The sequence below is a fragment of the Thunnus thynnus genome, chromosome 16, assembly GCF_963924715.1.
Source record: "Thunnus thynnus chromosome 16, fThuThy2.1, whole genome shotgun sequence".
Lineage (NCBI taxonomy): Eukaryota > Metazoa > Chordata > Actinopteri > Scombriformes > Scombridae > Thunnus > Thunnus thynnus.
Window position 1 is genome coordinate 23937094 of NC_089532.1, and position 27369 is coordinate 23964462.

The 27369-nt window shown below is 39.2% G+C and overlaps 1 protein-coding gene across 3 annotated transcripts; it reads right to left on the minus strand.

The window, feature by feature from the left end:
* Positions 1-280: 280 nt before the first annotated feature.
* si:ch211-266o15.1 (zinc finger MYM-type protein 4) lies at positions 281-26783 on the minus strand. 3 transcript variants are annotated; one of them, XR_010931762.1, is made up of 30 exons: positions 25642-26783; positions 21189-21804; positions 20485-20537; positions 19916-20065; positions 19519-19582; positions 19044-19240; positions 18718-18842; positions 17793-18027; positions 17458-17670; positions 17046-17196; positions 16767-16882; positions 16277-16639; positions 16008-16158; positions 15655-15830; positions 15345-15522; positions 15049-15162; positions 14360-14403; positions 14043-14181; positions 8096-8241; positions 7881-7998; positions 7505-7750; positions 7201-7277; positions 6782-6911; positions 6514-6665; positions 6300-6414; positions 5420-5677; positions 5087-5198; positions 4900-4968; positions 4111-4393; positions 281-1999 (listed from the first exon to the last, which is right to left on the minus strand). XR_010931762.1 is itself a non-coding variant. In XM_067613459.1 (29 exons), the coding sequence occupies exons 1-29, from the start codon at positions 25678-25680 to the stop codon at positions 4246-4248; spliced, it is 4695 nt and encodes a 1564-aa protein (XP_067469560.1). In that variant the 5' UTR covers positions 25681-26783; the 3' UTR covers positions 281-4245. The 3 variants fall into 3 exon arrangements, 2 of the variants coding, with proteins under 2 accessions (XP_067469560.1, XP_067469561.1); XM_067613459.1 differs by having other exon boundaries at positions 281-4393; XM_067613460.1 differs by having other exon boundaries at positions 281-4393; positions 21189-21774; positions 25642-26782.
* Positions 26784-27369: the final 586 nt, after the last annotated feature.

Below are 27369 nucleotides of genomic sequence, written 5' to 3' on the forward strand. Positions count from 1 at the left end.
GTTGCTTTCTGTCTCAGCAGTGGGACTGTCCCAGCTTTTATATCCTAAGTGGAGAAGCCTCAGAGTCTTCAGGAACTTTCCAGTCATTACCACATCTCGCCACTGGGGGGAGCTGTTTCTCAGGAGTGATGACATCACTGGAATATTCTTGTGTTTTCAGACACTGTCATGTGAAATTAACAATTGATGTAGGTCAACTTTAGGCCGTAGCTTGAAAAAAAACCCTCTTGTGGCTTCAATTTGTTTTTTGTTTGTTTTGTTGTTGTTTTTTGTTTCAGCGTGAACTATAGTAGTTGTATTACAGGCGTATATATACAGTAAATGTTATATATTGTAAATGCACTTATGAATATATAAAAACTCCTTTCACCTTAATTGTTCATTATTGACAGTGGAAGCAGTTTGAAAAAACAATCTCAACTCAGGGTACAATCTCCATGACAACAGAGAGAAAATAGAGGACTCAGTGAGTGAGGAAAGTGAGACACACACTGATAAATTGATCTTAAAATCAAGTCAAACACAAAAAACTTTAAACATTTTATGAATCAATGTTTCAAAACTGCACAAACTTCAAGTACACTCTCGACATCACATTTCATTTCCATCATGCTTTCGTTATAAATGTTTTTCCTTGCAACCAAGGAAAGTAAGGAATAAGATGAATTTTCAATACTTGATGGCAATATAGCAGTTGTGCATGATGATAAAAAACATCTGACTGTCTTCGGGCCTATTCCTGCTGAACAACCTTTAAATGGGAGTTTCAGACAGCAGTGATAATATTCAGACAGTAATATTTCATTGACACCAGCAGCGGTGACACAGAGTCTTATATTCTGAGACCATCACTATCAGTCAACATTAAATGCTTAAATCTTCGCAGGGAGTGCTGGAAGGATCGATCACTTCAACTCCAGACCTTGTGTTGGTCTGATTTGTAGACTTTGTAAGTCATTTACACTGTAACATATATTTCATATAAAACATGGACATGACATGAGGCGAAGTAAAGGCACATTGGCCTCCACAACAGAATGAAATAACAGCTGAGACAACAAAAACCATTGCAAGTAATAATGGATGCATTACAAATGCACCAGCTCCCTGCTGCCCTACATGGTGTTGTGGGTAGTGGAGTATTTATTACCACAAGCAACAGAATAAAATGAGATCTCAACATAGCAACATGTGTTTTATATTCTTTTTTTTTAAGTTTCTGGTCAACCGGCTGAATTCTGACATGCTCATTTCTGTTTTCAGAAAATCTTAAGATGATTTAATATTTTGCAGTAATAATGAGTATTACTTGTCTTATGTGTCAATGAGATACAATCCAAATTTTATTTAAATGGCAATCATCAATGGAAGTATAGGCATAAGTGTTTAGTATGTTCAGACAAATTTGGGCCAAGTGTCTGACAAGTGGTGTGCTGTGTTTGAGCTTTAGATGACTTACGCGCCAATCATGTTTCCCATGTTTTGTCTATGGTGTGAGTCACCATGACGATCCTTATCCCAAATTAGAAAGAAGTTCAGAATGCAATGCCTAATCTAAGGTCTATTACATATAACAGGAATGAGAAGAAACTTATTACCACTGCTGACCACAGTGGTAAATATCTTAGGCACACCGTCATACAATAATACATAATACATAAACCATACGGACCTTTAGTTATAATACAGAAAACCCTCAAAGAAAAGTACTCTGCCAGTACTGAGTTGTCTTCTGCTAACACAAAGTCTCCCAACACCATTCCTTAAATTGGGGAACAAAGGAAAATGGGGGACGGAAGGGAAAAAACAAAAAAAAAAAAAATATGTCCCAGAGGAAAAAAATAATGGCACTGTAAGGAAGGAAGAGACATAAAAGTGTATGAAGGAGGACAAACATGTAGGATTACATACAATAACTCCAGAGGTAATAAGTGGATGGTGTGTAGGGAAAAGGGGGCGATGCCAATGGAAGGAAATAAGGCCTCACAGCATCAAGAATCTAAAATGAGAACAACATAACATCAGATAATTAGTTAGCAATAAAAGCAAAACAAAAAAAGAAGCACCGTGAGTCTCCTCTAACATTACAAGAAGGGTTACATTGATACATATTGATTTGACAACATGTTATATCCAATATTGGGTTTTAATCAAATGTCAGCGAGTCAATTTCATCCACCTCTAATTTGATGAATATACTGCATATTTTTCTTATTGTCAACAAATCCCATAAAAAGACCAAAACCAACAATAAATTAGCTCTTGTGCCGCAGTACTCCATCTAGTCAAACACTATTATGTTCCTGTATTATCACTATTAAAGCATCAAATGTGTATTAATACGCTGCTGAAAGTAGTCCCCAACAAAATGCACTATTTACTCCTGTTTGTGTGTTTGCAAAAACTACACTGTCCAGCTGTTTTAAGAAATGAAACTAATATTCTATTATACACAGATGTTATAAATAATATGTAGTTGAATAGTAAATAAATGTTCTTTTCTCTTTTAAAGTAAAAGAGGGGCCGCTTTGAAAAATAAAATAATGTGCATCCTAATATAAAGTGGATCGATCATATTGGGCTCTTAGATCGTTCCTATTGTCTGTGTCTTCAGTTTGGATTTGAGTGGCTATGTTTCCTCCAAAGATTTGTGCTTTGTCTGTAGTGGCGCTTCAAAATTGCCACGGTCTCAGAACATATGATACAAACTTGTTTGTACTGCCCATGGAAAGTATTTCCTTCGTTTTATGCATGCAAATACAGTCATTGTGTATTGGACTCTGAGTGGATCCAAAACGCGGGTGGCCTACACTCAACATTGTACCTGAATGCCTCCTGTGTAGTCACTCGCTGCTGCTGATCTGCTAAACATGCTGCTAACGCTACGTTTTCTGTCTAGACACGGGGTAAGAGTGTCCATTCTTTATTAAAAGCTCTGTTTTCACTGTCTACTTTTCTCTTTTTAGAGCACTTTTCTCTGACTCATGTCATGCCTCATCTCTGGTCTCTCTGACATGCTGGAGTCAGTTGGCAGAGTCCTGAAGCACTGCCCTGCCCCTGCACAGAGCGGAGCAGCTCACTGATAGCTGGTCTATTCACAGTTCATTAATATTAAATCTATCACGTGTCCAAATTGCACCAAATTCGACACTGCACTCCCCTTAATCCCCAGCCATACACCCGCCAAGTGTGGAGTCGATCAGATGAACGGTTCAAGAGATACGCAAAGGACATACATACATACAGAGATTCCTACCTCTACATATATATATATATATATATATGTTTCTTTAAAGATTTATGTATTTAGTAGGAATGAATGGCTTGGGACTGAGAACCACAGTAACAGTAGGGAAGTCAGAAACTCAACAAGTAAAACAGTGTTGTTTCTGGTTTTTTCATGGGATTTGGTGACAATAATAAAAAATATAGAATATTCTCAGCCTTATCCTTTAACTACATGTTTATTCTGTCATTGATAAATACTACACTGGCTGTATGTGTTACCAAGTTTAGTGCAGCTATGCAAGGTTGCACCACATTGCTAGATAACAACACCTGTTCAAACTGTAATTCTGTTAGGTTTTGGTGAAATTTAAAGGGAGATGGTATCTTCTCGTGGCAGCTTTGATCCAAAAATACCAGCATTGACCTTCAAAGCTCATATTAGTCAATATGCTCCATGTTAAAAAGTGCTGATACAAAGAGGGTGAACACTAAAAACAACACATTTCTGTTCAACAGATGGATGTAAACTCATCTACATTCAGCACTGACTGTTCTCACAAGCAGTTTGCTGCTTACACCACTCTAATATTGTGGAGTTTATCTGAGAGTCTTGGTGAGGACCATTACTGGTAGTAAATAAACCTGCCACATGTGATAAATGGTCACTCTGGTGTGAGAAAAGAAGATTTACTCTTTAACACTCCCTTTTTCATATCTAACAGTATCAGATGTTTGTAAACTCATTGTGCATTTATATGAGGAGGGGGTGGCCACTGAGGTAACTAAATACCATGATCCCACACTTATAAAGTCCTTTAAATGTGTCTCCCTGTGACAAAGTATCCTTTCTGTCTTTGACAGCCTGGTATTCAGCGTCCTTACATTAACTCCACATTTCAGAGACCTGCCAGTCTCAGTCTGAAATGACTGATGAGCGTAAGCTTCAATTCACTGTGAACTGTTCAGCATCAGCGAAGGTTTCTGTTGCAATGAGGGTTGTGGATAAACAGCTTCATATCACTGTAAGCTGTCATCATTGGTGGCGGCTGAGGACTGATGTTGGGCTGCTTGCAGTTCCTGGTGAAGCTCTCTGACAGCCAAGATGCGCGTGAGCATGCTCTGTAGAGTGGTCTGCTCCAATGGTTGACAAGTATACCAGTGGGAACTGAGGTCAGAAATGGAAATTTAAAAAAATCAGAAAAACCATATTTCTTCCACGTAATAGTTTTAACATAAAGAGAAAACTCTTCATATCTTCATTACCCTGATGTTTTCTCCTCTCAGATCTGGAAAGGTTGAAATATGCTTAATAGCTTTTAGAAGAGCAGATTGATACTATTCTCATATCGCAGTCTGTCGTACAAATATGAAGCTGAAACCTGCAGCCGGTTAGCCTGGCTCAGACTGGAGAAATGGGGACACAGCTAGCCTGTTTGAAGGTCAAAATCTGCCCACCAGCATCTCTAAAGCTCAGTTATTAAACATTGTTTGTTTAATCCCTACAAAAAACAAAGTCCTACATTACTACAACTGTTTTTCATATTTGACATGTACTTCATCTAAAGGTGAACCTGCTGCACTGACACACTACCTCAAAGACATCTTTTTCTTAAAAGCTTTTACAGAGAGAAATATCTGGACATCACCAGGTTTATTAAATGTGATTCTGACCTGTGTGTGTGGACATTCTGTTCAGGCTGGAGGAAAAACACGTCAGTTCTCTTCTTCACCGTCTCTGGGCTGTTGGAGAGCAAGTTCGGTTTTATTAGTTGTTGTTAACATATATATGATTGTAAGTACTGTTGTCTTCATGTGTCAGTTTGCCTGTAGCTTTGCTTTGTGTGTTTGTATGTCTTACCATCTCGAGAGGTAGAACTCATAGAGTCTGACTGGACAGTGTAGAGGGTTGGTGACGTTTTCTAGCATCTCCAGGTCTCCCGCTTCCTCTTCCTGCCTTTTTCTGGTTCGCTCTAAAAACAACAGTAAGTTCCAATACTCAGTTAATCAATATTTCTTAACATAATTTGCTTTTTGAGAAAGGGAGTCAATCTATGAATCTGGCTTTGATGCTTAGAAAAATGGTGAAAGCAGATACATGAAACAAAATTGTTGATGTTCAGAAAGAAATGGTCAGCTTGAAAATACAATTTTTATTTAGAAAGATGTACATGTGCTGTTCTCTGACACCCACCTGTCACCTCTCGGCTCGGTGTGGCAGCACAGCTTCTCTGGAATTGGAGGTAGTGGATTTTGCCGGTCCGGCTGCAGGGTTTGGAGTGGCGAGTAAAGTTGGAAAAAGAGAGGCTTTGGTGCTGCGCCAGCGTGGTGAAGCGGAAATGCTTGGTGCAGAAGAAGAGAAGCGTGTTGAGCAACACTATGGGTGAGTAGGCGCCCAGCTGCTTACACTCCCACAGGTAGTGCTCTTCAACACGGGAGGAAACAAAGCCACCTGGAGGAGGAAGTAGGAAGTGGGGACACAATTGATCAAAGCGACCTACTGCCCATAGGTGTTGGGTTGTATTAAAGCAGAATTCATTTATTTTTGCCCACTTGGGGGCAGCAGAACAAGCTGTAAACACGACATTGAAACAACTTAATAATCAATATGAAAATCCTGTTAGCAAACAGTTGGCCAATTGCACATCCAGCAGACAAAGTGTAGCCTTAGAGTCATGTTTCTGTCCACCTGATGAATGTAAATCCAATATTTATTCTCTTTTTAGCTCTGTTTTGGTCTCCACCAACTCCTGGAGGAAATATCTTAGCTTCTAAGTGCTCCACTTTGTTCACCAGCTAGTTGCTAACTTTGTCTATCTCTTTGTCTGTTAGTGCTGTGCAGGTAGAAGAAAAACAAAAACAGCTGCCTGCTATAGTTAAGAAATGATGTCGATGAGAGTGAACCAAAACATTAAACTTGCAGGCTGTGAAACCAAAACAATGAGCTGAAAGATGCTAAAACTCTCTGTAGAGCTGTGGGTTTCTTACTATGACAACCTTTTTACATTACATGTACTCTTTTGACCCATTGCTAATATAAAAATATTTATTAGTGCAGCTTTAAATGGTCATACCACTAGGTAGTAGTTTAGGCCTCCAGAGTTGCAGCATCCCAGTGATCTCGGAGGCAAACTGATTGTACAGCTCATCAGTGAAGATGTTCTCTATGCGGCCCTTCATGAACAGATACTGTCCGCAGAGAGGGAGACAGAAAACAATGAGTTGAAGTGTAGGGAAAAGGAGAACCACACTAAAAGAAGCAAGACCCGTGACACAATGTTTGTGTACCTGCTGTATTCCCAGACAAAGGTAGAAGATGCTGTCCGGGCTGTATGTCTCTCCATTGGGCCGACGCACTTCTTTGATGAAGCGAGACAGAGCAAAGCTCAGCTCAGCAGAGTCACACTGAAGGATGTCTTCTTTAATATCTACTGGACCGGCTACAGAGAAGAGAAACCATACAGTACAGTTGGTATAGGATAAAACAGATTCAAGAGAACAACCAGTGGATTAGAGGAAGAGACAACAGAAAACAGTAAAGAGAATGAAGGCTCACATTTTTGGGGTTGTTTGCGCTGTTGTTGGACCCAGCTCCTCCAGGCTTTAACCCCATACAGGTGGTTCAGTTTGGAGGTGGCTGGAGATGCCGCCGCACTGCGGTCCACTGAACCAACTCGCCTTCGACCCTGGATGGACAGAAGAGTAATGAATACTGGGTAGTGTAGAAAATGACTGACATGGCTGAAAGGTTCACTGTGAGCAGAGAATTGCACTTCTTGGCCAAAAGTGCGTGAATTTGAAAACTTTTTGGTTCTATAAATACACATAACATCCAAGAACAGGGAGGTACTCTTGGTTTGAGAGGTTTTTGGAATAGAAACAAACTGCCTACAAACTTAAGTCTGAAGAGTAAAAGGTTAAAATGAATCTGAGTTTACCCAAAGACTGCTGATCTATCAGGGGTGTCAGTCATACCCGTTTCCGGCCGGAGAAACCTTCTCTGGGTCTCTTCACTCCTCGCTGTGGAACAGATGACTTCTGATCCAACGATTCTGCAAAAAAGACACACACACACAAAAGACCTGTAGGTTAGAGTCACATTGTGTGTGTGCTGTCGAGTATGTAGTTATGTAGTTTTTCTATCAGCACTTGTTGTTTATCTTCATCAAATCAATAATATTATTTGTGTGCTGGCATTCAAACAGTTACACATGTGAAAGCTTTCAAGTTTTTTGACAGATTGATTTGGGGTTGACTATAACTTTAATTTATATCTCACCAGGTGGGAAGTCACTCTCCAAATCCATCATTGGAGAAGAGGGAGGTTGATGCTCGGCACTGGTGGTAGGTGGGTCGCTTGTTGTCGTGCCCTCCTCTGGCTGGGTATTAAGCTGGGGTACAGTTGACTCTGTGCTCCCCTCTGAACTTACAGTAAGTGGCAGGTGGGCTTCCACTGCTTTAGGAGTCTCCTCATCTTTGTGGATTATGGGAGGGACCACCTCTGACTCTACATCTCCACTATAGTCTGTACACATGCACAAACATACAGTATCCAGAGAAAAAATTAACAGAGACATTATTAATGTAGCCAAAATATCTAAAGTTTGTAGAATTACATACAATCTAAATGTATGTTAGTCAGGATAAGACCTCACCTGCCCCGGAGACATGCCTATCATTCTGATTTTCTTCCTTCACAGCCAAAGAATCTGATTGGACGGCTGCATCTTTTACATCCTTGTTCTGTGGTGGTACTACAATGGGCACTGGAACCTGGAAAATATAGGAAAAAATACTTAACATTTGTTTTACTGCTGCACAGACAGCAGGTATTTCAATTCAGTGTTATATGTAATGTAATGGCACGTACAGGCATGGGCATAGCCATTGGAACAGGTGTGTGCTGGGAGTACATATTCATAGGCACTGGAATGAAGACTGGTACTGGGACTGGCACCATTAACACCTTCACATTCTCCTCTCCTGCTGAGCAGCTGCCTGAGGGCAGAGACAGAGCTGGAGGAAGGAGGGAACAGGAAATGAGAGGAAGAAAGATTAAGAAGAAGAAGAAGAAGAAGAAGAAGAAGAAGAAGAAGAAGAAGAGGCAGGGAGAAAGAGGCAAATAAAAAGAGGAGAAATAAATGAGACAAGAAGATGATCAAGAATGTAAATTAAGGACAAAAGATAGCACAAAAACATTAAAATAATGACAAAAAACACTAAAATCTCAGTGACTAAAACACATTAACTGGGTCACAATTAAATGGTCACTTTGAATTTTTTTTTTTTTTTTACTAAAATGATTTTAAAAATGATGAACAGAATATTAATGACAGGTGTATCTTCTCTCTTGCTGGTGAAAGTAAACTAAAAAAATATATATTTTCAAGATCTACACATGACATTTATCATCATGTTGTTATCAAGGCTATTGTGATACACATCTAAAATTATACACAGTACATACAATACTATGTACAATACTTTATATGAGATTGCATTTGGTCTGACTCTCTTTTATCTCATGTGAGTGGACCTGTTAATGAATGTTTCACTAATATAAGAAAACATTTCCTCATAAATCCTCACAGTTAATTTCAAATGTCTCACAATAGATGAACTGAACTGAAATAGCAAAACATCTACAGACTACATGTAACCTGACTTCAGATGTTCTGGCATTTCCCAAAGAGCTCTTATCTGTGCAACAGGTCTTTCTGAATTCATACGAATGACAACATATTAATGAAATATGCTGTCAGATGCATCAGTAGTCTTAACATTTCAAGGAACTTTAACTAACTTTTCATGACTTTATATCAGAAAAGATCTTTTAAAAATGTCTTTAGTATCCAGTGATTTTTGAAAATACACAAGTCACAACTATTCACAACTTACTACCAGTATCAAATTGGCTTTATCATCTGCGGCAGTTGATTTTCTAAACTTCAAATCTGCTATACTGACTTAGTTCTCAGAAGGAAGATCAGTCATCAGTGTATAAAGCTTCCTTTTTAATCTGTCGGTTAACAAATTTCACAATCAAATATAAGTCTATTTACTTGTGTATGTATCACGGATGGAACTCAAAAAGTCAAATGTCAAACACTGCTGATGTAGGAATTGAGAACAGCCTTGGTAAATTGTTACAGATTTGATTTACACACTTGTTTTAACTGAAGCAGAACTGCCGCTTGAAATAAACAGGTTTGATTTAACATCTTTTTTATTCTTCACGACTCTGTTCACTATCTTTTAAGGTTTGAATAAGTGTAAATATACATTGCTGAACACAATACTTGTAATAAATCAGCTCTCACCTTTCTTGCACTTAGGGCAAAATGTTAGTGTCTAGTTCTACTGTCTCCATTAGATGTATTTACAACCCATATCTTCTCTTTAGCTTCTTTGAAAGACACCATGAATGCTCGACTGGTTACAACATCTTAATTGTTCATTGGTTCTCTGTTATATAGAGACCTACAGTGTGCATATTGTTTCCATGTATTTTTTATCTATGATAACATATTTCTATGTGTTATATTTATTGATTTGTATTATTTTCATGCACTTGTCTGACTTTAATTTTCAACTGGTAAAACAATCTGGTCTAATCTAATTTTCTGTTTTTAAACGTACTTGAAGTGATTTAAAATGATAGTAGCCACCTGTAATAGAAACTATTTAGCTACTACATTATAGATACTTCATAGTTCTGTTTAGACTGATGCGTCTGTGTTTCTCATGTGTGGGTAGTTAGTTTTACATCCAAAGTCATTATAAACTTCTTTCTTACATTCAACGTTACTGAGACACACACACACACACACACACACACACACACACACACACACACACCTCATACTGATTATTGCAGTCTGTAGGTTCTATATTTATTTAGTCATGAATTACATTTGGGTTTTTTTCATACTGATGGAGGCCATTTGTAAGTGATATGGCAGGTAAATTTGAAGAAATAAATTTCGCCACAAAGTTTTACTCTAAAATTAAATTTATTGACTTTTTTTGCATTTACCAAAACACAACTTTTTCTTCAGGTGTTGACAATATTTGATTAAAACAAGCAAAAGCAATAATGGAACATGATTTCACAATCGGATACATGTCAGTTGAATTATTTAAAAAAAAACAGAAAAAAAAACCATGCAGTTACAGTAGATAAGTAACAAAAATTTCCAACATACATAAAGTAGGTTGTAAAATAAGTAAAAAAAAAAAAAAAAAAAAAAAAAAGTAAACTTCAGAAATGTAATGCAGGGTTGGAACCAACTGAACAACAGATGGATGAATTGAAGTCAGTCTTGGTTCACATAACTGCATCAGTAGTGAGGTACAGCAAAGAATTTAACCATAAACTTTTATACATGACACATACATAGTAAACTGAACATTAAAATGTAGCTTAACAGTACAAATAAGTTAAGTGAACATCCAAATAAATGTTTTTTATTTCACTCAGACACTTAAAAAATTCAAGTGATTGCAGATTGTAGCCTCATTTATACCTGTTAGTGCATTTTTAAGTATGACTGACTGGAAGGTTCATCCTGGTTTATCAAAAACTCCCTAACCTCCATCTTCTACTGTAATCCAGTCATCCACTGGTTATTTTGGCAGTAACAGTGCAACCCGAAGATATACACCTATAACCCTCCATTGGGTCTAGAGGACTTTCTCAGGGAAATGGTCCATTTGTGCAACAACTTGACAGCTGTTGTTGAACACCTTGGTGTTTTCTACATTATTTAATCTGAATTACAGGTAATCATATGCACTCTAATATAAATGAGCAGGATTAAAATGATAATAAACCGTTGGCATGAACATTCATTTTTATCTACTGCTATTTTGGCAAACAAACCTGCATTGTACTGCTTTTGAACAATATCAATCTAAGTTGAAGTAATGCTTTCTCTTGCCATGTTGGAGCTATTACTGTTTTTCTTTTTCTTTTATAAATTACAGCTGGATTATGATGAATCTGTGCCTGATCTAGAGGTAAGATACAGAGTTTATCGCAGCTGAATGAAAATTCAATAAAAAATGAGTCCCAGTTTTACAGGGAATTGCAATCAAACAAAGAATCATTTAATACTTATTCAGTACTCAAGTATTACACACAAAGTAAAATCACATTGTTAGTATGGTTGCCTGGATCCAGCCCCATGAATCTGCATGTCTTTGTTGAGCAAAATTCAGTTTTAGCTTTACAGATTTTGCCTTGCTGGCATTTGGCATTCGTTTAGCAGCCATTTGCTAAACATGTGAACAAACAAACAGCGTGTTTGCTTATTCAAGACCAATGAAATGTGACCGGTTTACATGCTACATTTTGGAAGAACAGATTCTGTGGGCTGCATCTGGGGAGGCAGTTAGGCACAAGTGACCTTAATTAATATAAGAACCGGGTTACAGACTGTATGATGGGTGTTATGCGATGAAATATGCGATAAGGTCATGACTTTACAGGCCGGGACATGAAGTGATGCCACATCACACATGTGTACGCCATTACAGACCATTTCCTGAGGCAACTTACACAAATCACTGAATGGAACAATAGATTCAGGAGTTTTAAGACACTTGACAAATGTGCCATAACTGGAATAAACTGTAATGAAGTTCTATAATGAAGTGTATTTTGACACAAATTAATAAATAAAGTAAATCTTATTTTTCCTACCATGTTACAGTACTCTGTATTTCAACCTTGTCAAGACTGTCATCCCATCTGTTAGACCACTTATAATATCCCCCACACAAAGTAAATACCCTTTTATATGAAGCAGACACAAACAGCCATGACAATCTGTTCTGCAGAATGTATGACAAGTACTGCCATCTTTAGTTCATCATAAAAACACAGAAACACTGCTTCAAATGCATAATATCACTACACTACCAGTTCACATTCATGTAACTAATAAGAACTAATGGTGGTCCATCCAGCATTTCCAGTTGCATTTGCCGTGAATATGGTTTTCAAAACCACAAAAACAAAAATGACTAAAAGTAGTGTAAGTGTGAACACAACCGGTTAGCCCTGTAGCTGTTAAAATCTTTGTCCAGGGTCAGGGTGGAAGATAACTCCTCATGTCAGCAGATCAGGAGGCTGTGGAGAGAAAAACTCGGGTGACACACTCGACCCTCTTAAGTCAGTTGAAATAGCTTGAAAAAGCACATAAATCTCCAAAGGTCATGTCAGTACATCATAGTTGTTATTCTGATTGCAATGGCATTAAAATAGTATCACAATTTACACACACAAACACAATATAGGACACCTTGGATACAGCTGTGCTACGAACAATAACTTTTTTACTAAGTGATATTGGATATTTAGAGTAAAACTGACATCGATTATCTGTGTTATTCAGAAGGCTCACCTTGTTTTTCCAGTTCAGGAGGTGTTTTGTAGATGAGTCTTGTGTGGTAGAGTTCAAAACAGGGTACAGGACAGAGGCTGGGCTCTCCTGAACACGTTTTACAGTAAAACGACGTCTGCCTCCGCACTGTCCCACTATTCTGCTCGCAATCCTTCATTTCAGAGTGCTCCGACTCTTTACTCTCCCCATCCTTCTCATCAACTGAGTTTACTCCCTGTGCACCCTCTGCCTCCTCCTCCGTTTTGTTCTCTGGCTCCTCCACCTTCTGCTTCTTCCTCTCCTCCTGTTCTTCCTCTCCTCTCTTCCTCTTGTAGTGTGAGCAGACCTTACAGTCAGAGTCAGTCTCCCTCTTGCCCAGGAAATGGCGTCCGGTTAAGCGTGCTGGCACGCCGTTACTTGGCTGAGTTTCTCCCTGAGGTTTTGGTGACGGTGCTGGAGATGTGGATGCTTCCGCAGACGGCAGGTCAACTTGCGAGGCGCTATCTATCAAAGCTGGTGCAATTATTGAAACAGCTAGTCGTGAGCAACAGATCAACGAATGTTTGAATAAATGAGTAACTGAATAAATGAATAAAAGGAAAGGTGAAGTTTGTGACAGCCTACATAAAGGTCAGACCAGCAATAGTCTTGGAAAGCTAAATCAGTGCTTTCATTTTATTGTCATTTATTGTGTAGATTTTGTTCTTGATAGATCATCAATATTAACCCAACATATCAGTTTAATCCTTGTGTGGACAGTGACAGTTCAAACATGCTCAATATAATATGACAAAGCGTTCAGTGACATGTTGTCTTTGCTGTGATGATATTTTATCTAAATTTTCATGCATCCAACCAATTCTCTTTTTCCACCTTTACTGTATGCTACACTGCACATCCACCCACTCCAATTTCACAGCTTCTGCCATAAGAAAACTGCATCTCCCTCAAAGTGAGACTCGAATGGATCAACTCTATTAACTCTATTTTTTGAGCATTTTAACCTTTTTACAAAAGACTGTGAGTATTAATTTTTGTGCTTGGCAATGCAAACATTGTTTTAGTATATGTTTTGGGTGAAAATGTTTAACACATACTGGAGAGATTTTACTGAAGAGTTAGCACCTTCACAGTGTGCACAGTATACAGAAAGTCATTATAAATTTACATCCACAGTGGGAAATGTTTAAGACTGTTGCAACATTATGTTTACCAAAAAAACATTTCAAGTGCATAATGTTGTAATGTCTGTGTGAACAATGTACAGTAAGCTGAGCACATGGCATTTGTACTTCCCGTAGTGCATTTTATTGACAGCTGCTGTACATGTAGCCAGAAATGGTGCACATAATTCCTGCTGTGCAGCTGTTCTGTGTCCTGTGTGAACGAGGAATAACAAAACTAAACTGCTCAAGTGTTTTTTGTAGTTACCTGCTGACTCAGTGGAAGGTGTGGGCAGCAGACACATGCTCTCTTGGTCCATGGTGAACGGCCGGCAGAGAACTGACTTGTTCTTCATTTGACGGCGACGGGACACAGGCACCCGCATGGCGTCAGTCTGAGTACTGGCCTAGATAAAAATGAACAAAGAAGATCTGAACTAATTCTCAAACCCAGATAAGCATGCTGACTGGAACTCATATCAAATATTTAAAACAATTGCGAAATACTATTCTTTTCAACAATTTTTCAATAATTAAGCATTCAAAAGTTAAGATCTGCGAGAGTAACACACACAAACTACGTACATGGTCTAGGTTCTTGCCGTCTACGTTGGAGGTTGGAAGTGCTCCTGCAAAAGAACAACACTGTATTAAAACCATGCTTTAAACTAATATGACTGTATAATCCTACTGTAAATACTGTTAAAGCCATGTGGACACTCAATCATGACATCTGCCAGCCAAAAGTAAAGAGGCCAGTTGGGACAGTGAGGAAAGTAAAGTCTCAAATTCTTTTTTTTTTAATGTTACTGAAGCCCCTACAATTAGTGTTATAAATAATTCATTTTTATATACTTGGAACATTTTAAGGCTACAAAAAATCAAAGAAAGAATGTAAGAAAGTAAGAAAGTTTTAAAAAGGAAAACTTAAATTAATCAAGCTATTTTTTGCTTTGTACTGTTTGTTGTTGTGCTGTTGTATGTTATGATTGTGAGAGACTGCGGATGTAACTTAGCTTTGAGCTAACTCCGGTGCAGTGCATCTTTTATGTTAAAAACTACACTGTTCCAATAAATAAATACCATCAATCAATATTCTTGGCATGGATGACTGTGAGGAGACCCCAGTCTAGACCCTGGAGATGCCTGAAGCGTATGGGAGGAGCTGGATGAGGTAGCTGGGGCCAACATGACCTTGACCGGGACAAGTGGCTCAAAAATGCAGAGATGTACTTAAGACAGCCTATGTGTATGGGCTATGTGTGTGAACTAACCAGTCAGAGCCGTATCTGCTGACACGCTGGGCTGAGTGGCAGAGCCGTTAGCCAACGAGACAACATCAGCTATGACAGGATTCATCTTTGAGGAGTGGTGGGGCTGAGTTGGAGCTGGAAGAAGAGAAAGAGGGGATCAATCATACTTGACATGGAAAAATATTTGTGATTGTTTTAACTTGTCCTTAGCTGACCCAAAAACATGTTCTCGCAATACAATAACATTGCAATGGGAACTGGCCACATCTAGTTTTCCATTACATCATGTAACACTGATATGACACAACACGATTTACCATGTGGTGTTTGTGGGGCCGTTCCAGTACCATTACTGCTGGTGTGTTGGCTCGTCTCAAAATGCATGTAGCAGTACTGCAGTAGGCAGGGCAAGTTGCAGAAGTTACGGACTGAACCCAAACACTGCAGCTTCTCAGTCAAGTAGCCCTGTTTCCTACAACTGTCACAACGACCCATCTGGGCAGGAGTGAAGAAGAAGGAGGGAGAGAAAGACAGATGAGAAGGTAAAACAAAAACACAGCCACATTGAACTCTTCTTGGTGCAATAGCATACAATGTAAAGTGTACTGGAAGAACTATTTACTTTACCCCGTAATAGAGTACAGTGTACTGGGACATGCAGTGGGGTCTGCAGAACTCCTCCATCTTGCCTCCATAGTGGCTGTGCAGCATCTTCTGGCCAATGCTGGAGCAGTAGCTGCAGGGACGCCAGGGGTGATCCTTGTTACGAGATGTCAGATCATGTTTGAAGAGTAGTTTACAGCCTGAAACACACAATGAGTGGGGTATAGATAGGACAAGTATAAGCCTACAGGCCCATTGACACAGATCATATAAAGGGATTTAGAATTGAGTGAGATTCCTGCTCATGTTTGAGATGGAAGTTTTAGTTTATGACATTCAAAATAATTCACAGGAGAGGGAACTGTGAACTAACTCACTTTCACTGCAGAAGAAGAGGTCTTGTTGGTTGTAGCTGATAGTATCAAAGTGCACCTTCTCCTGTTTACAGCACTCACACAATGCCAGGACATTTTTCTGGCTTTTATACTGCTCACAGCACATCTCACTGCAGAACATAGAGATACGACCCTGCAGGCAAAAATGATTATTAGTATTAGTTGATGAGTGCTACACTCAGGTAATACAGGTAGCAATAAGGATGTTAGTGTTTATGTATATACTGAGTGTTTGTATGTGCATGACTTACTTGGTGACTGAATAGCAGCGGTTTGATGTTGAACTGTTTGCTGCACTGATGGCAGGTCAGTTTGGAGGCGTCACTTGGTCCACCCTCCGCTGGTTTCAGGGGCTGACTAGGGGGTGCTCTGGCCTGGGCTTGCCCCGGGACAGAGGGGGAGGACATGGCTGGGTAGGGAGGCACCAATGGGGGCACTGAGGTATTACTGGGATGATGGCCGGGATAGGGGACTGAAGATGGGTAGTCCTGAGGGATGGGAGGGACTGAGCTGGCTCCGGCAGACGGCCCTGGTCTGGGGGCATCTCTGAGGGAGGGGTCCCTGGGAGAGGAGGTTCCATTGGTCATGTCTGCCTGAGAGGCGTGACCGGATTTCTGTAACAGATGGAGGGAAAATAACAGCACGGTCAAATCTATGGGGATTAGACAGACAGATGTTCCATCATCAATCTTTTTTCTTGTTGGATATTAAAAACAGTTCCAATAATCCTGGTACCCTTACCCTGTATATAGAAACACAGTCATAGGAGCAGAAGTTACGAATGGTGCCGTCCACCATAGCTAGATGATACTGAGGAACAGCTGGAACCTTGCACAGGCAGCATGGGAATGGAGTACCTAGGGAGATAATAGTAACATTAAACAACCTACCTGCTAGTATGTCAACATGCATTCATGTGTATTAATAAATAATTTAACAAGCTTTCCCTGTTGTGATATAAGTACTGCATATACCAGTGTACTCTTGCACGTAAGTATGTGTTTCTGTGGTGCACCCTACCGCTGAGAGTGTGTCGGGGTGGTCGACTCTGTTCCACACAGACAGGTGAACAGTAAAGCTGAACTTTGCCCTTTTGGTCTCGTTCCATAATGGTGGAGGACACTATGGCCATCTTGTGACAGTAGGCACATTCAACCGTTTTTCTGCAAGTCTGTAACACATTAAGTATTGTAGAGTTTTACATTTGGCAGCAATCACATGACTGTTTGCTTTACAAACATGTAGGTGCGGTATGATTTTTTTTGGGATGTTCTATGATTACTGGGTCCTGAAGCTGAAATGTTTGTGTTACCATCACGCAAAGTTGGCTAGAACTTACACTAACCTGGCATAACATCCTTCCTTTTAAAAAAGGAACCAAAGGGATAATAATTTCTCTCTTCTTTAAAAAAAAAGAAAAGACCAAACATACCTGTTTGTAAGTGCCAATGCAGGTGGGACCACAGAAGTTGAGCTTAGATCTTTCAATCACGAGTGTTTGGCAGGAGCCCGAGTTGCTATTACAGTAAAGTCCACAGCCTTCACAGCAGTTCATGGCTAATTGTCGGATCTTGCGCCATGTTACAAAGCAAGCATCACTACAGAGTCTGTGCAGACGACCTTGATGGCTGACCTCATGCTCAATCTGCTGGAGACATATCACAGTCAAACACAAAGACAACATAGACAATAAGACTGTGGAGCAAATAAAATTGACCCCAAATCTGTCTTTGTCATAAAAGCTCATTTCAAATTTGTGGATCTTACCCTGTTGGCGATTTTACACACACTGCAGAAAATTTTGTCAGGCTGTCGCTCAGCTGGTTTCTCCTGTGGCTTCTCAGGCTTCTTCTCAAGTCGTTTGTCAACCCATTTGTCAATGACCTTCTCAGAATTTTTCTTCTTGTGTCTAAAGACAGACAGACAGAACTGGCCACAAAAGTGCATGAAAGCGTTGTCATCTGCTGGAATCGTGATCATGTCCCTGGGCTGAAGAATCTCTCTGTGAAAAAATACAAGCGATACAAGATGATGGCAGGTTAGAGGATGGATAAAACAAACATAACCTATCAAATGCACATGATTTACAATACTAGTCAAAAGCTTGGACACACCTTCCCATTCACTTGAATGAGAACATACTGCATGTGTTATGCAGGTGACTAGAGTGAATGCAATTTCCTTTGCTTTGGTTCCAAGCTCCAAATCAGCGTATTATTGTTATACATTGAAGGTGCACCGTTTGAAAAGTATTTGGATTCTCTTATATAATGTCAAGATTCAGTCAAATGCTGCTGCCAGTGACATTTGCAAAGAGCACATGAAATATCACTCATGACTAGTGAAAAGTGCCTTCAGTGGTTGTGCATTAATTTTGTATTCAAACTTCAATGTTTTAAGGGAACAGGCCCTCCATGTTTATTACCTGGACAAAAGGTAAGGAATAATTACTTCTAGTCATGTAGACTACTGTATTGTTAAAATTATAACATTATTAATAAATAAACAAACAAACAAATAAACACATGATTACAGTGGGTTATTACTATGTATCAGGTTTCACATGAACCATTCATGTTTTATAGGCCAACTGTAAGCAAATGGCAGCAAAGTAAAGTCCTGACCTCGATGACCCACCAGTATAAAGTTAATTCTTGGAACGGGAACATGAAATTGGGAGACCACAATATACCTGTTGCACTGGAAACAGGTTCGGTTTTTGTTGGCTGGAGGCAGATGGCCAGTCAGACAGACTGTGGAGCAGAAGAGCTGCGTCGAGCCTTTTCTTTGGAATGCTGTTTGGCCTTTTAGCAGAACCTAGAACCATTTACAGAACCATGAAACTCATGAACACATCAAATAAATGGATTGATTACTTTGTATAAAACACAGCTGGTTAATTTTTAAGTTTTATATTTTTATTAACATTTTTATCTCATTAATACTTTATGGAGCAACTTTTTCTAGATCCTTTTGTCTTTCCGTTTAAATGTCAGCAGCACAGTGTTGCAACAGTACCTTAGAGCAGCCACTGCAGCGAACACTACCGGGAATGGGGGGGTGAGGTGGGCGTGGGGGCATTTGTGTCAGAGCTGGGAGAGAACTTGGGACTGGAGCTGGTGGTCTGACAGGAAGGGGAGCCATGGCTTGTAGGACAGCTCCTCTACCGGGGATAAAAATGGCCGTTGGAGGGGGAGCTGGGACTGCTGCTGGTACTTAAGTGAATAAGAAGAGAAAGGTTGATAAAGCCAAGAAATCATGATTTTAATTATTTTAATGCTTCCCTTTGGGTTGAACTCTTACTAGTCTTACAGAGTTTAACCAATAAATCTTTTCCACATTTTAATTTGCTACAGCAGTCAAAACACAGGTGTACCAGTAACATTTGACATGTCATGAAAAATGTTTATATGACCACTGCAAAAGAATAACTGTGGTAATAAATGACAGAAAACATGTCATAATGAAAAAAAAGAGAAACTTATCAACTCACCGGTAGGGGACGCAAAGGTGTTCCCTCCACCTACAGAGTAAACAGAGCTGATCCTCAACTCCTCCTGAATAAGCAAACAAGAAGAGAGGTTTAGTTTAAGAAGTTAAATACTGTACATGTTCCTAAACCTCCAAAGCCTCGTCTGTAAAGCATTTTAAGTCATGTTCAAAAGTAAAAGTTCTTAATATAAATATAATCTAACTAAATATTTTGTATTGTTATAACAAATATGTAATTTTAGTGGCATCAATCAGCATGTCGACAGCTTCAGGCCAAATATATTGTTATTCACTTGCTGACACTTGATGAATCCTCCATTGTATTATCTAATATGAAAATTACAAATCAACACCCGATACTGAACAAAATAATGATAACTTTCTCTCCCCACACCTACCTCCTGATGCTCCAGCTCCTCTTTGATCTGTCTGATGGAGCTCTGAGGCAATAAAGCAGCGTCATAACCCTCATCAATAGGCTCATCTTTAATGTTGATACTCGGGGAAATCGGGGGATTACTGTCCTCTGTTGGAGCTGCCTCTGACCTCTGAAATAATAAAAGGGTATTCGAAATTAATCGCTGAGGATTCACAAATGATTTTTAAATGCAGTTACTTGACAATCTTTGACTTGTATTCAATCACACATCTTGCTGTCATTTCGTCTATTTTCCAATGCTGAAAAACATTTATTATATCATTTAGAAATCTCTGATCATAAAACACCCCAGGTCAACAGAGAGCAGCTTTCTGAGTCTTGTGGCAAAGTACATGCAGAAGCGAGATGAGACGGTTAATGAATGAATTTTAGCCACACCTTGGCTTTTCATCCTCAAGATGGCAGATCATTTTTAAGGAGGGTAGATCACTGCGCCAGCTGAGCCTCAGAGATGCAGTGAACCTGCTCCAGAGGAGCATATGTTAAACCTGGGTATGTTACATTTCCAGCATTGTAAACTTTTCCTACCTCTCCTTGCTGGCTGTCTTCTGTCTCCTCTGTCTGGTTCAGGACCCCTCCATCTGACAGAGAGGTAGAAAAGAAAATATTTAATTAGAACAGTACACTCTTCAACCAGAAGTTTTAAACTACACATGTGCCAACCAATAAATACCTGAAACTGATGGACAATGCACATATACTGTTGCATACAATATCAGGCCAAACATATAACTATTTTTTTCAAAGCATTTCAGCTAGCTTTTCTTAAGTTTTCCATGGAAAACAGTCTTAGCAAACTGGGTTTATTGGGACAAACAAAAGCTGTTCAATTCCCATGCACATGTGTGCCATTCATCAGGGCAAGTCACACCAAGCCCCGACACACCCAGGTGACCTCAAAGAACTAGACTCAACTACTATCAAAATAACTTGTCAGTGTTTCATGCCAAATTTGTACTCCAAAGAACATTAGGAGAGACCAACAAACCAACTAAATGGCCTAATTATATACCCAGAATACTAAATTAAAATGTGTCAGACAAAAAGTTGCAATTGGCTCTGTCAAAACCAACAGCGCCAACACAACCCACTAACTAGAGGTAATAACTGGCCACAGACACGTAATGACACCCCACAGATTGGTTGTCTTGGTGTGTCAGGACCGTCAATATTGCATTGGTGATTGATCGTGTCCTTTAAAACTGTATGAATGTGTGTGAATGAAGCTTTACCTTGGCTGTTCTCGGGCGTGTGGTCTTGGGAGGAGTGGGAGGTGTTGGCAGACCCACTGCTCCCTTCCCTCTCTTGGTCCTCCTCCTCTTCTCTGGACTCCCGAGCAAAGGGATCCTCTTGAATTTTGTTGTTCCCTTGTTCTGGCTGTTTGTCATTTCTGTTCATCTTGCTCATATCAACGTCCTCCAAGGTGCCCATAGGCAGGGCAAAGTGCCAGTCTTCATCGTCTTCCTCTGGCCCATACACAGGAAGGCCGTCCAGCGCGTCATCAAACGCCGCCCCTCCGCTTCCTCCTCCTCCTCCACCTTCATTGGTTCCCATGGTAAAGGAGGAGCGTCGGTCAGAGGAAGGGGAGGCAATGCGAGGGAAGGATGACTCTTCTATCCCCTTGTCTATCTTTTCTTCTTGTCTGCTACTGTTGCTATCCTCTTCTTCCACCGGTTGATGTTGTCCTGAAGTTTCATCTACTCCCTTTGTCTCATCCTGATCTCCGCTCCTGGAGGAGCTTGCAGAGCCCCTGGAAGAATCAGCAAAGTCTCCCAGCCCCATCACTTCATCAAATACTCTAGATAGGCGTTCTTCGTGCTGTAAGGGGGGGAAACGTTGGTTGAAAAGCTGTTTCAAAGGGGTAATTCATATTAGTACTTTAGGGATGATGCACTTCACTCTTCTACACATGAATGTCAATATCTGACAAATTAATTTTCTACAGATCAAATCCGTTTTAGTAGCATCTACAACAAAATGTTCATTACAAAGACTGTGTTGCAAAGGGTGTTTTTACGGCTCTCCTTAGATGCACCCTGACTGCTGAGGTAAAAATCTGTCCTTCTCTATTAGAAAAAATAAGTTCAAGATGTCATTCCACCATTCAGACAGATATTCATGTTTTATTTTGAATCCTCGCTCCATTTATATGCATATGTGCCACTCCTCCTTCCTTATAATGGACCATAATAAAATAATACGACAAAAATGGATTCTCACATCTTACTAACTTAATGAACCATCAGATTTTGAAAATGCCCAACAGACCTCCACTTGTGTAATCTCAGAAAACAATGCAACAGTGTTAAACTCTTCAGTCAATAATTGTATTTTTCTAATCAATTATGTGTTCATATTACGCACTTAAAGATGAGTATTAATTTATACATGGTTGTTTCTTATGGCATTTAGTGACTATATAAATAGCACTCATCCCACTTTGCATTTTACTATGGAATACAGCTGTGAAAAAAAAATTTTTTTTTTGGATCTTTTGATTACTGTTAATGAAAATAGACAATTGGAGACATCTATTTATCGAAAAGAAACTGACAGAAACACCATTTTACAAGTTTCCACCCTGACCGTATGATCAGCAACATCCTATATGGTCAGTTTATGAGGTTGAGACGAATATGTACTAAGGAAGAGGATCATCAAACTAAGGCTAAAGAAATGTCTCAGTGATTTAGACAAAGGGGATATGACCAGGTAATTATTAATCAAGCTATTGAAAAAGTTAACAGAATAGATAGGGAAGAATTATTAAATCTTCCCCCTTGACACACTGAAAACAGAATAACTTTTCTATCTGAATATTGTACAGCATTTATCCAAGTCAAACAGATTATTAACAAACACTGGAAAATCCTAGAATGTGACCCAAGTTTGAATCATTTGTCATCCTCTAGACCTTGTTTTTACTTCAAGAGAGGAAGAAATGTCAGTGATATTGTTAGTTCTATGTATAAGGAACCTGCGCAAACTATCTGGCTTTCTCAACAAGTGTATGGAAACTATAGATGTGGAAAATGTGCACACTGTTCAAACACATTTGATACCAAGACATTTAATAACTCTCATACAGGAAAGAAATATGATATAAAAGAATTCATTAACTGTCTCTGTGCCCATGTCATTTATATCTTGATAATGCCCATGTGGCTTAATGTATGTAGGCCAAACAAAGCACCATCTTAAACTGAGAGTTGCTGAGCACAAGGCTGCCATCAGAAATGGAAATATGGATTATGTCATTGCTAGGCACTACAAGGAGAAAAACCATGGCTCGGCTACTTCCCTCAAATTTATTGGCATTAAAAGAGTGCGACCTAATCCAAGAAGTGGTAATTTGATAAACCAGATCTTAAGAAGGGAGGCATTTTGGATTTATGAATTGAATAACAATTGAACCTTATAGACTTAATGAAACACAGGATTTGAGTTCTTTTCTGTGATATGAAAATACTAATTTGATCTCTCTCCACTGGTAATTTTGGACGCTTAGGGAGAGATGAGCCGCTAGGTTCTCAGATTTAGTGGTGTAGAGGGACAACTGTAGAACCGGTTGTCTGTTCTTGTCTGTTCTTCTAAGGAACTTAGCTCATCCTCTTCAGTCAGTTGTTCACAGGAGTTAGTTCTTTTAATTAAGTTAAAATTATGTAAAATGGTGTAATTCTTGTAACTCTGTGTAATATTAACCATGCTATGTTTTTTGAAAAATGTAATTTTGTGTAATATTAGTCATGTTCTTTGTAAAATGCTCACCTTTGAAACACTTTGAAAAAATGAAAACTGTGAAAATTAATGTGACCCAGATGCATTTATCACACCTGCAAGTACTCATGTAATTCTGCTGAGCCAACCTGAAGAAGCTACAGGCTAAATGTGTTGTTTGCTCTTAATAAAGTCACAGTAAAATCATTCCAGTGTGTGGTGGTTAATTTTGATCTTCACTTAAATTCACAGGCCTTTGAACAGCACATATTTTATTTGATCATAACAGGACAAGCACAGGTGGAACTAACAACATTAACAATGCCTCTTCTCCATTGAAGTGTCCCACTATGTCATGCCAGTGACACAGCATGCACAATATCAGGGCCGTGGAACAGGGGCACCTAAACAGAGTGCAACCGTTGTTAATGTCGTTGAATACAACTGTGCTTTTCTTATTCTACGTGTCAAAATGCCTGTTGTGAAAAGGTCTACTGGTCCAACTACTGCATACAACTGTCTTCTTCCACTATAGACAAGACTGTACACAGTCTGCCTCCAGCAGTGAACCCATTTTCAACACAGTTGACTGGAAATCCAACCTTTTCCCTTTCCTAACACAGAGTAACATAATAATAAACAGAATGGTAATAGAGCAGTGACAGCCTACGGCCAATACACAAAGTATCTGAACGTGGTGATAAGGGAAGATATGATTTGGGCTCTTTATGTTTCTTTTTTATATTCTAGTGTTATTGTTAGTTTATTTGTTATTATCCGGGTTATAACGAGGAACAACACCTCCTCACAACATCATCAGATAACGTCCTAGTTCACTAGATAGCCTCTTTACCAACGTTTTAGGATCTAGCTAATTGAGCCTTACTGTTATCATGTAACTTATTTCAGTGATTCTCAAACTTTTTCATACCAAGGACCCCTAAACTGACCCAAATTAGACCACGGTCCCCAGCTGATTTTTAGATGTTTCGTTACAAAAAGTGTATGAATCCAATGACCAAAACAGTCATATATTCTGACTGTCACTGTGTTACTTATAGATGGGATTATGATGAAATTAAATTATTCCCCTTTTTGCTGGGAATTCCCTAGAACCCCCTCGAGGACCCCTGGGGGTCCCAGGACTCCACTTTAAGAACCACTAACTTATGTTACCTACTATATGTACATAACTATATATCATCTCATCATTCCTTGCACTCTTCACTTCTTTGCACTATTTGTATCCTGTTTACAGTTCACAGGAAAGGTTTCACCTATATACAGTCAATCCAGGTGTATGTGTTGTTGTTGTTGTTCTGTGTAAGTACACTGAGAGCCACTAAACCAGAGTCGAATTCCTTGTGTGTAAACATACTTGGCCAATAAAGATGATCCTGATCAATGTCTTGCTATTATTGATGGTAATGGCTGCAGGCCTCATGCTGCCCAATCATTTGCAAAGAGGGGGCGTCCCACCAAACTCCGCTTGAAAATCGGCATAATATTGCTTTCTGGCATATTTGTAATTCTATACTGACACACAACAAAGAACCCAATTAAGACATTGTAGCTGTTGCTGCAAGTGAATGACAAGAGAACATTTAACTTCAACTAAATATCCACTTTTTTATTGTTCGCAGCAGCCCTGCGCTATGCAAAGGGGGCTTTGTGCAACCAGCTGCCACACAATGTGTCAGTGCTGAATTAATAAAGGCTATGGTGATTCACAAAAGGGTCGTATTTCATGAAGTGACTTCGTTTTGCTAATTATAAAATTGTCAGACTGCATCATTGCTAAACATGCAGCGAGCTAGCGTTGCATGGTTGTAAGCTAAGCTGGCTAACGTTAGCTTATATATATGCACATCTCGACTGGGAGCTAGTCCACAGTAACGAAATGTCACAGTATGTGGCTAGTATGCAGCGAATCTTCCTATAATTACATATCAGGAGTGTATTTCTTACCTTTAATCGTTTGAGTCTAAATTCCTCCGAGTCCGCCATGTTTTAATTATGCTGCAGACGCCGCGCTTCAAACACCCACCAGCTCCACGACGCCGAAGTCAGCTTCTAACTCGAGCTAAGGGGAAAGTTAAAGGAAACATAAATAATGATGTTTAGCAGCTGATTCTCGTTTTTGCACCACCTACACTTATGAAAATGTGTTATGCATCAGGGCAAAAGCCGTAACGCTGTTGAAACCCAATTTCAGATTTGTGAAACCTTTATTTTGCTTATGAAAACAGAAAAAGGGGCAATGTCACTGCTCTTTCCCCATTCAGATCAAAAACCACTGTACTTAAATCGCTGGAGCCTATTTGGTAATCTAATCCATATAGGTATAGTGGTTTTTGATCCGGACCTGGTCTAATGTGGTCTGGATGGGAGAAAAACTATGAAATCACAATTTTTCTGGGGGTTTTTTCAAATAGAATAAAGGTTTCACAAATCTGAAACTGTGTTTTAATGCATCTCTGGAATCTCCTTGTTAATCTAGTCCAGGTATGGCAAGTATAAGTATAGGCTAGTGGTTTTTGATCTGGACCTGGTCTAATGTGGTCTGGATGGTAAAATAATCAGTGAAATTATATTTTTCTGTTTTCATGAGCAAAATAAAAGTTTCACAAATCTGAGCGTGGGTTTAAATAGCAGTCAGGCTTTTTGTTTCGATGTGGAACACTTTTCACAAGTGTAAGTGGTGAAAAACGGTGAATTATCCGCTAAATATCATTATTTATGTTTCCATTAACTTTCCCTTTAACTTTTCCCTTAACACCGAATCAGAAACCGACTTCAGTGTCGTCCAGGTTATGTGTGCAAGCAGGATGCTGCTGGAAAACATGTATGAACAGGCAGCCGGCTAACGTTGATAAATTAAATTTGCAAAAACTGTATGAACAACACAACACCCACAAGTGAAACACATGCTTTCGACTCTCTATGAAGTTAAGAAATCCTTTAAACTGGCCAAATAAATACAAAGAAGAACAAGTGAGAGAAGAAACCCTGTAGTTACCGTAATTTTTAGTGATGGGTTCTCCATAATTTACTCCTGATACTGTGGGCAGTTGACAACTGGTGGTAGCTTTCTCCAGCAAAATTGTAGTTTTGTTTTTTAAGTGCAATCTTTGGTTGTAGATGCGTTACATCTGCTTATAGTCTTCAAATTTAACATCTCTTGGCTTTTTCAAATATCCAAACGTCCTATATGCATGTCAGTACGGTAATTTTAGCTTGGGTGACTGAAACGATGCATTTATGTTTGCAGAGAAATTACAGCTCCTATTTTGTTGCTTTATGGCAGACTGTATATAAAGATATCTTTATATACTGATCTTGACGTCAAATAACCGATATCACAAAAGATATGGTCTATAAATGGTTTAAATCTTTTTGCAAATGTGACTGATTTTTTTTTTTTTGCAGGTTATGATAATCACCAACTGTAAGTAACAGCTTATAATGGTTATTATTGCTAGGTCTGCACAATACTATCTGTGGCCATAAGAGGCACAACAAAAGTGTGTCTTTCTATCCGAATGGTTTCAAGGCATGTAAAAAGATTTCTGCATACCATCTGCAAACTGTTTAAGTTTGCAGATGTTATGCATGTTTACAATTTTTAGTAAACATAGGCCTAATCACTTTCACTTGAGGGTAAATTTGACAGGATTAATCAGGTAATTGTAATGG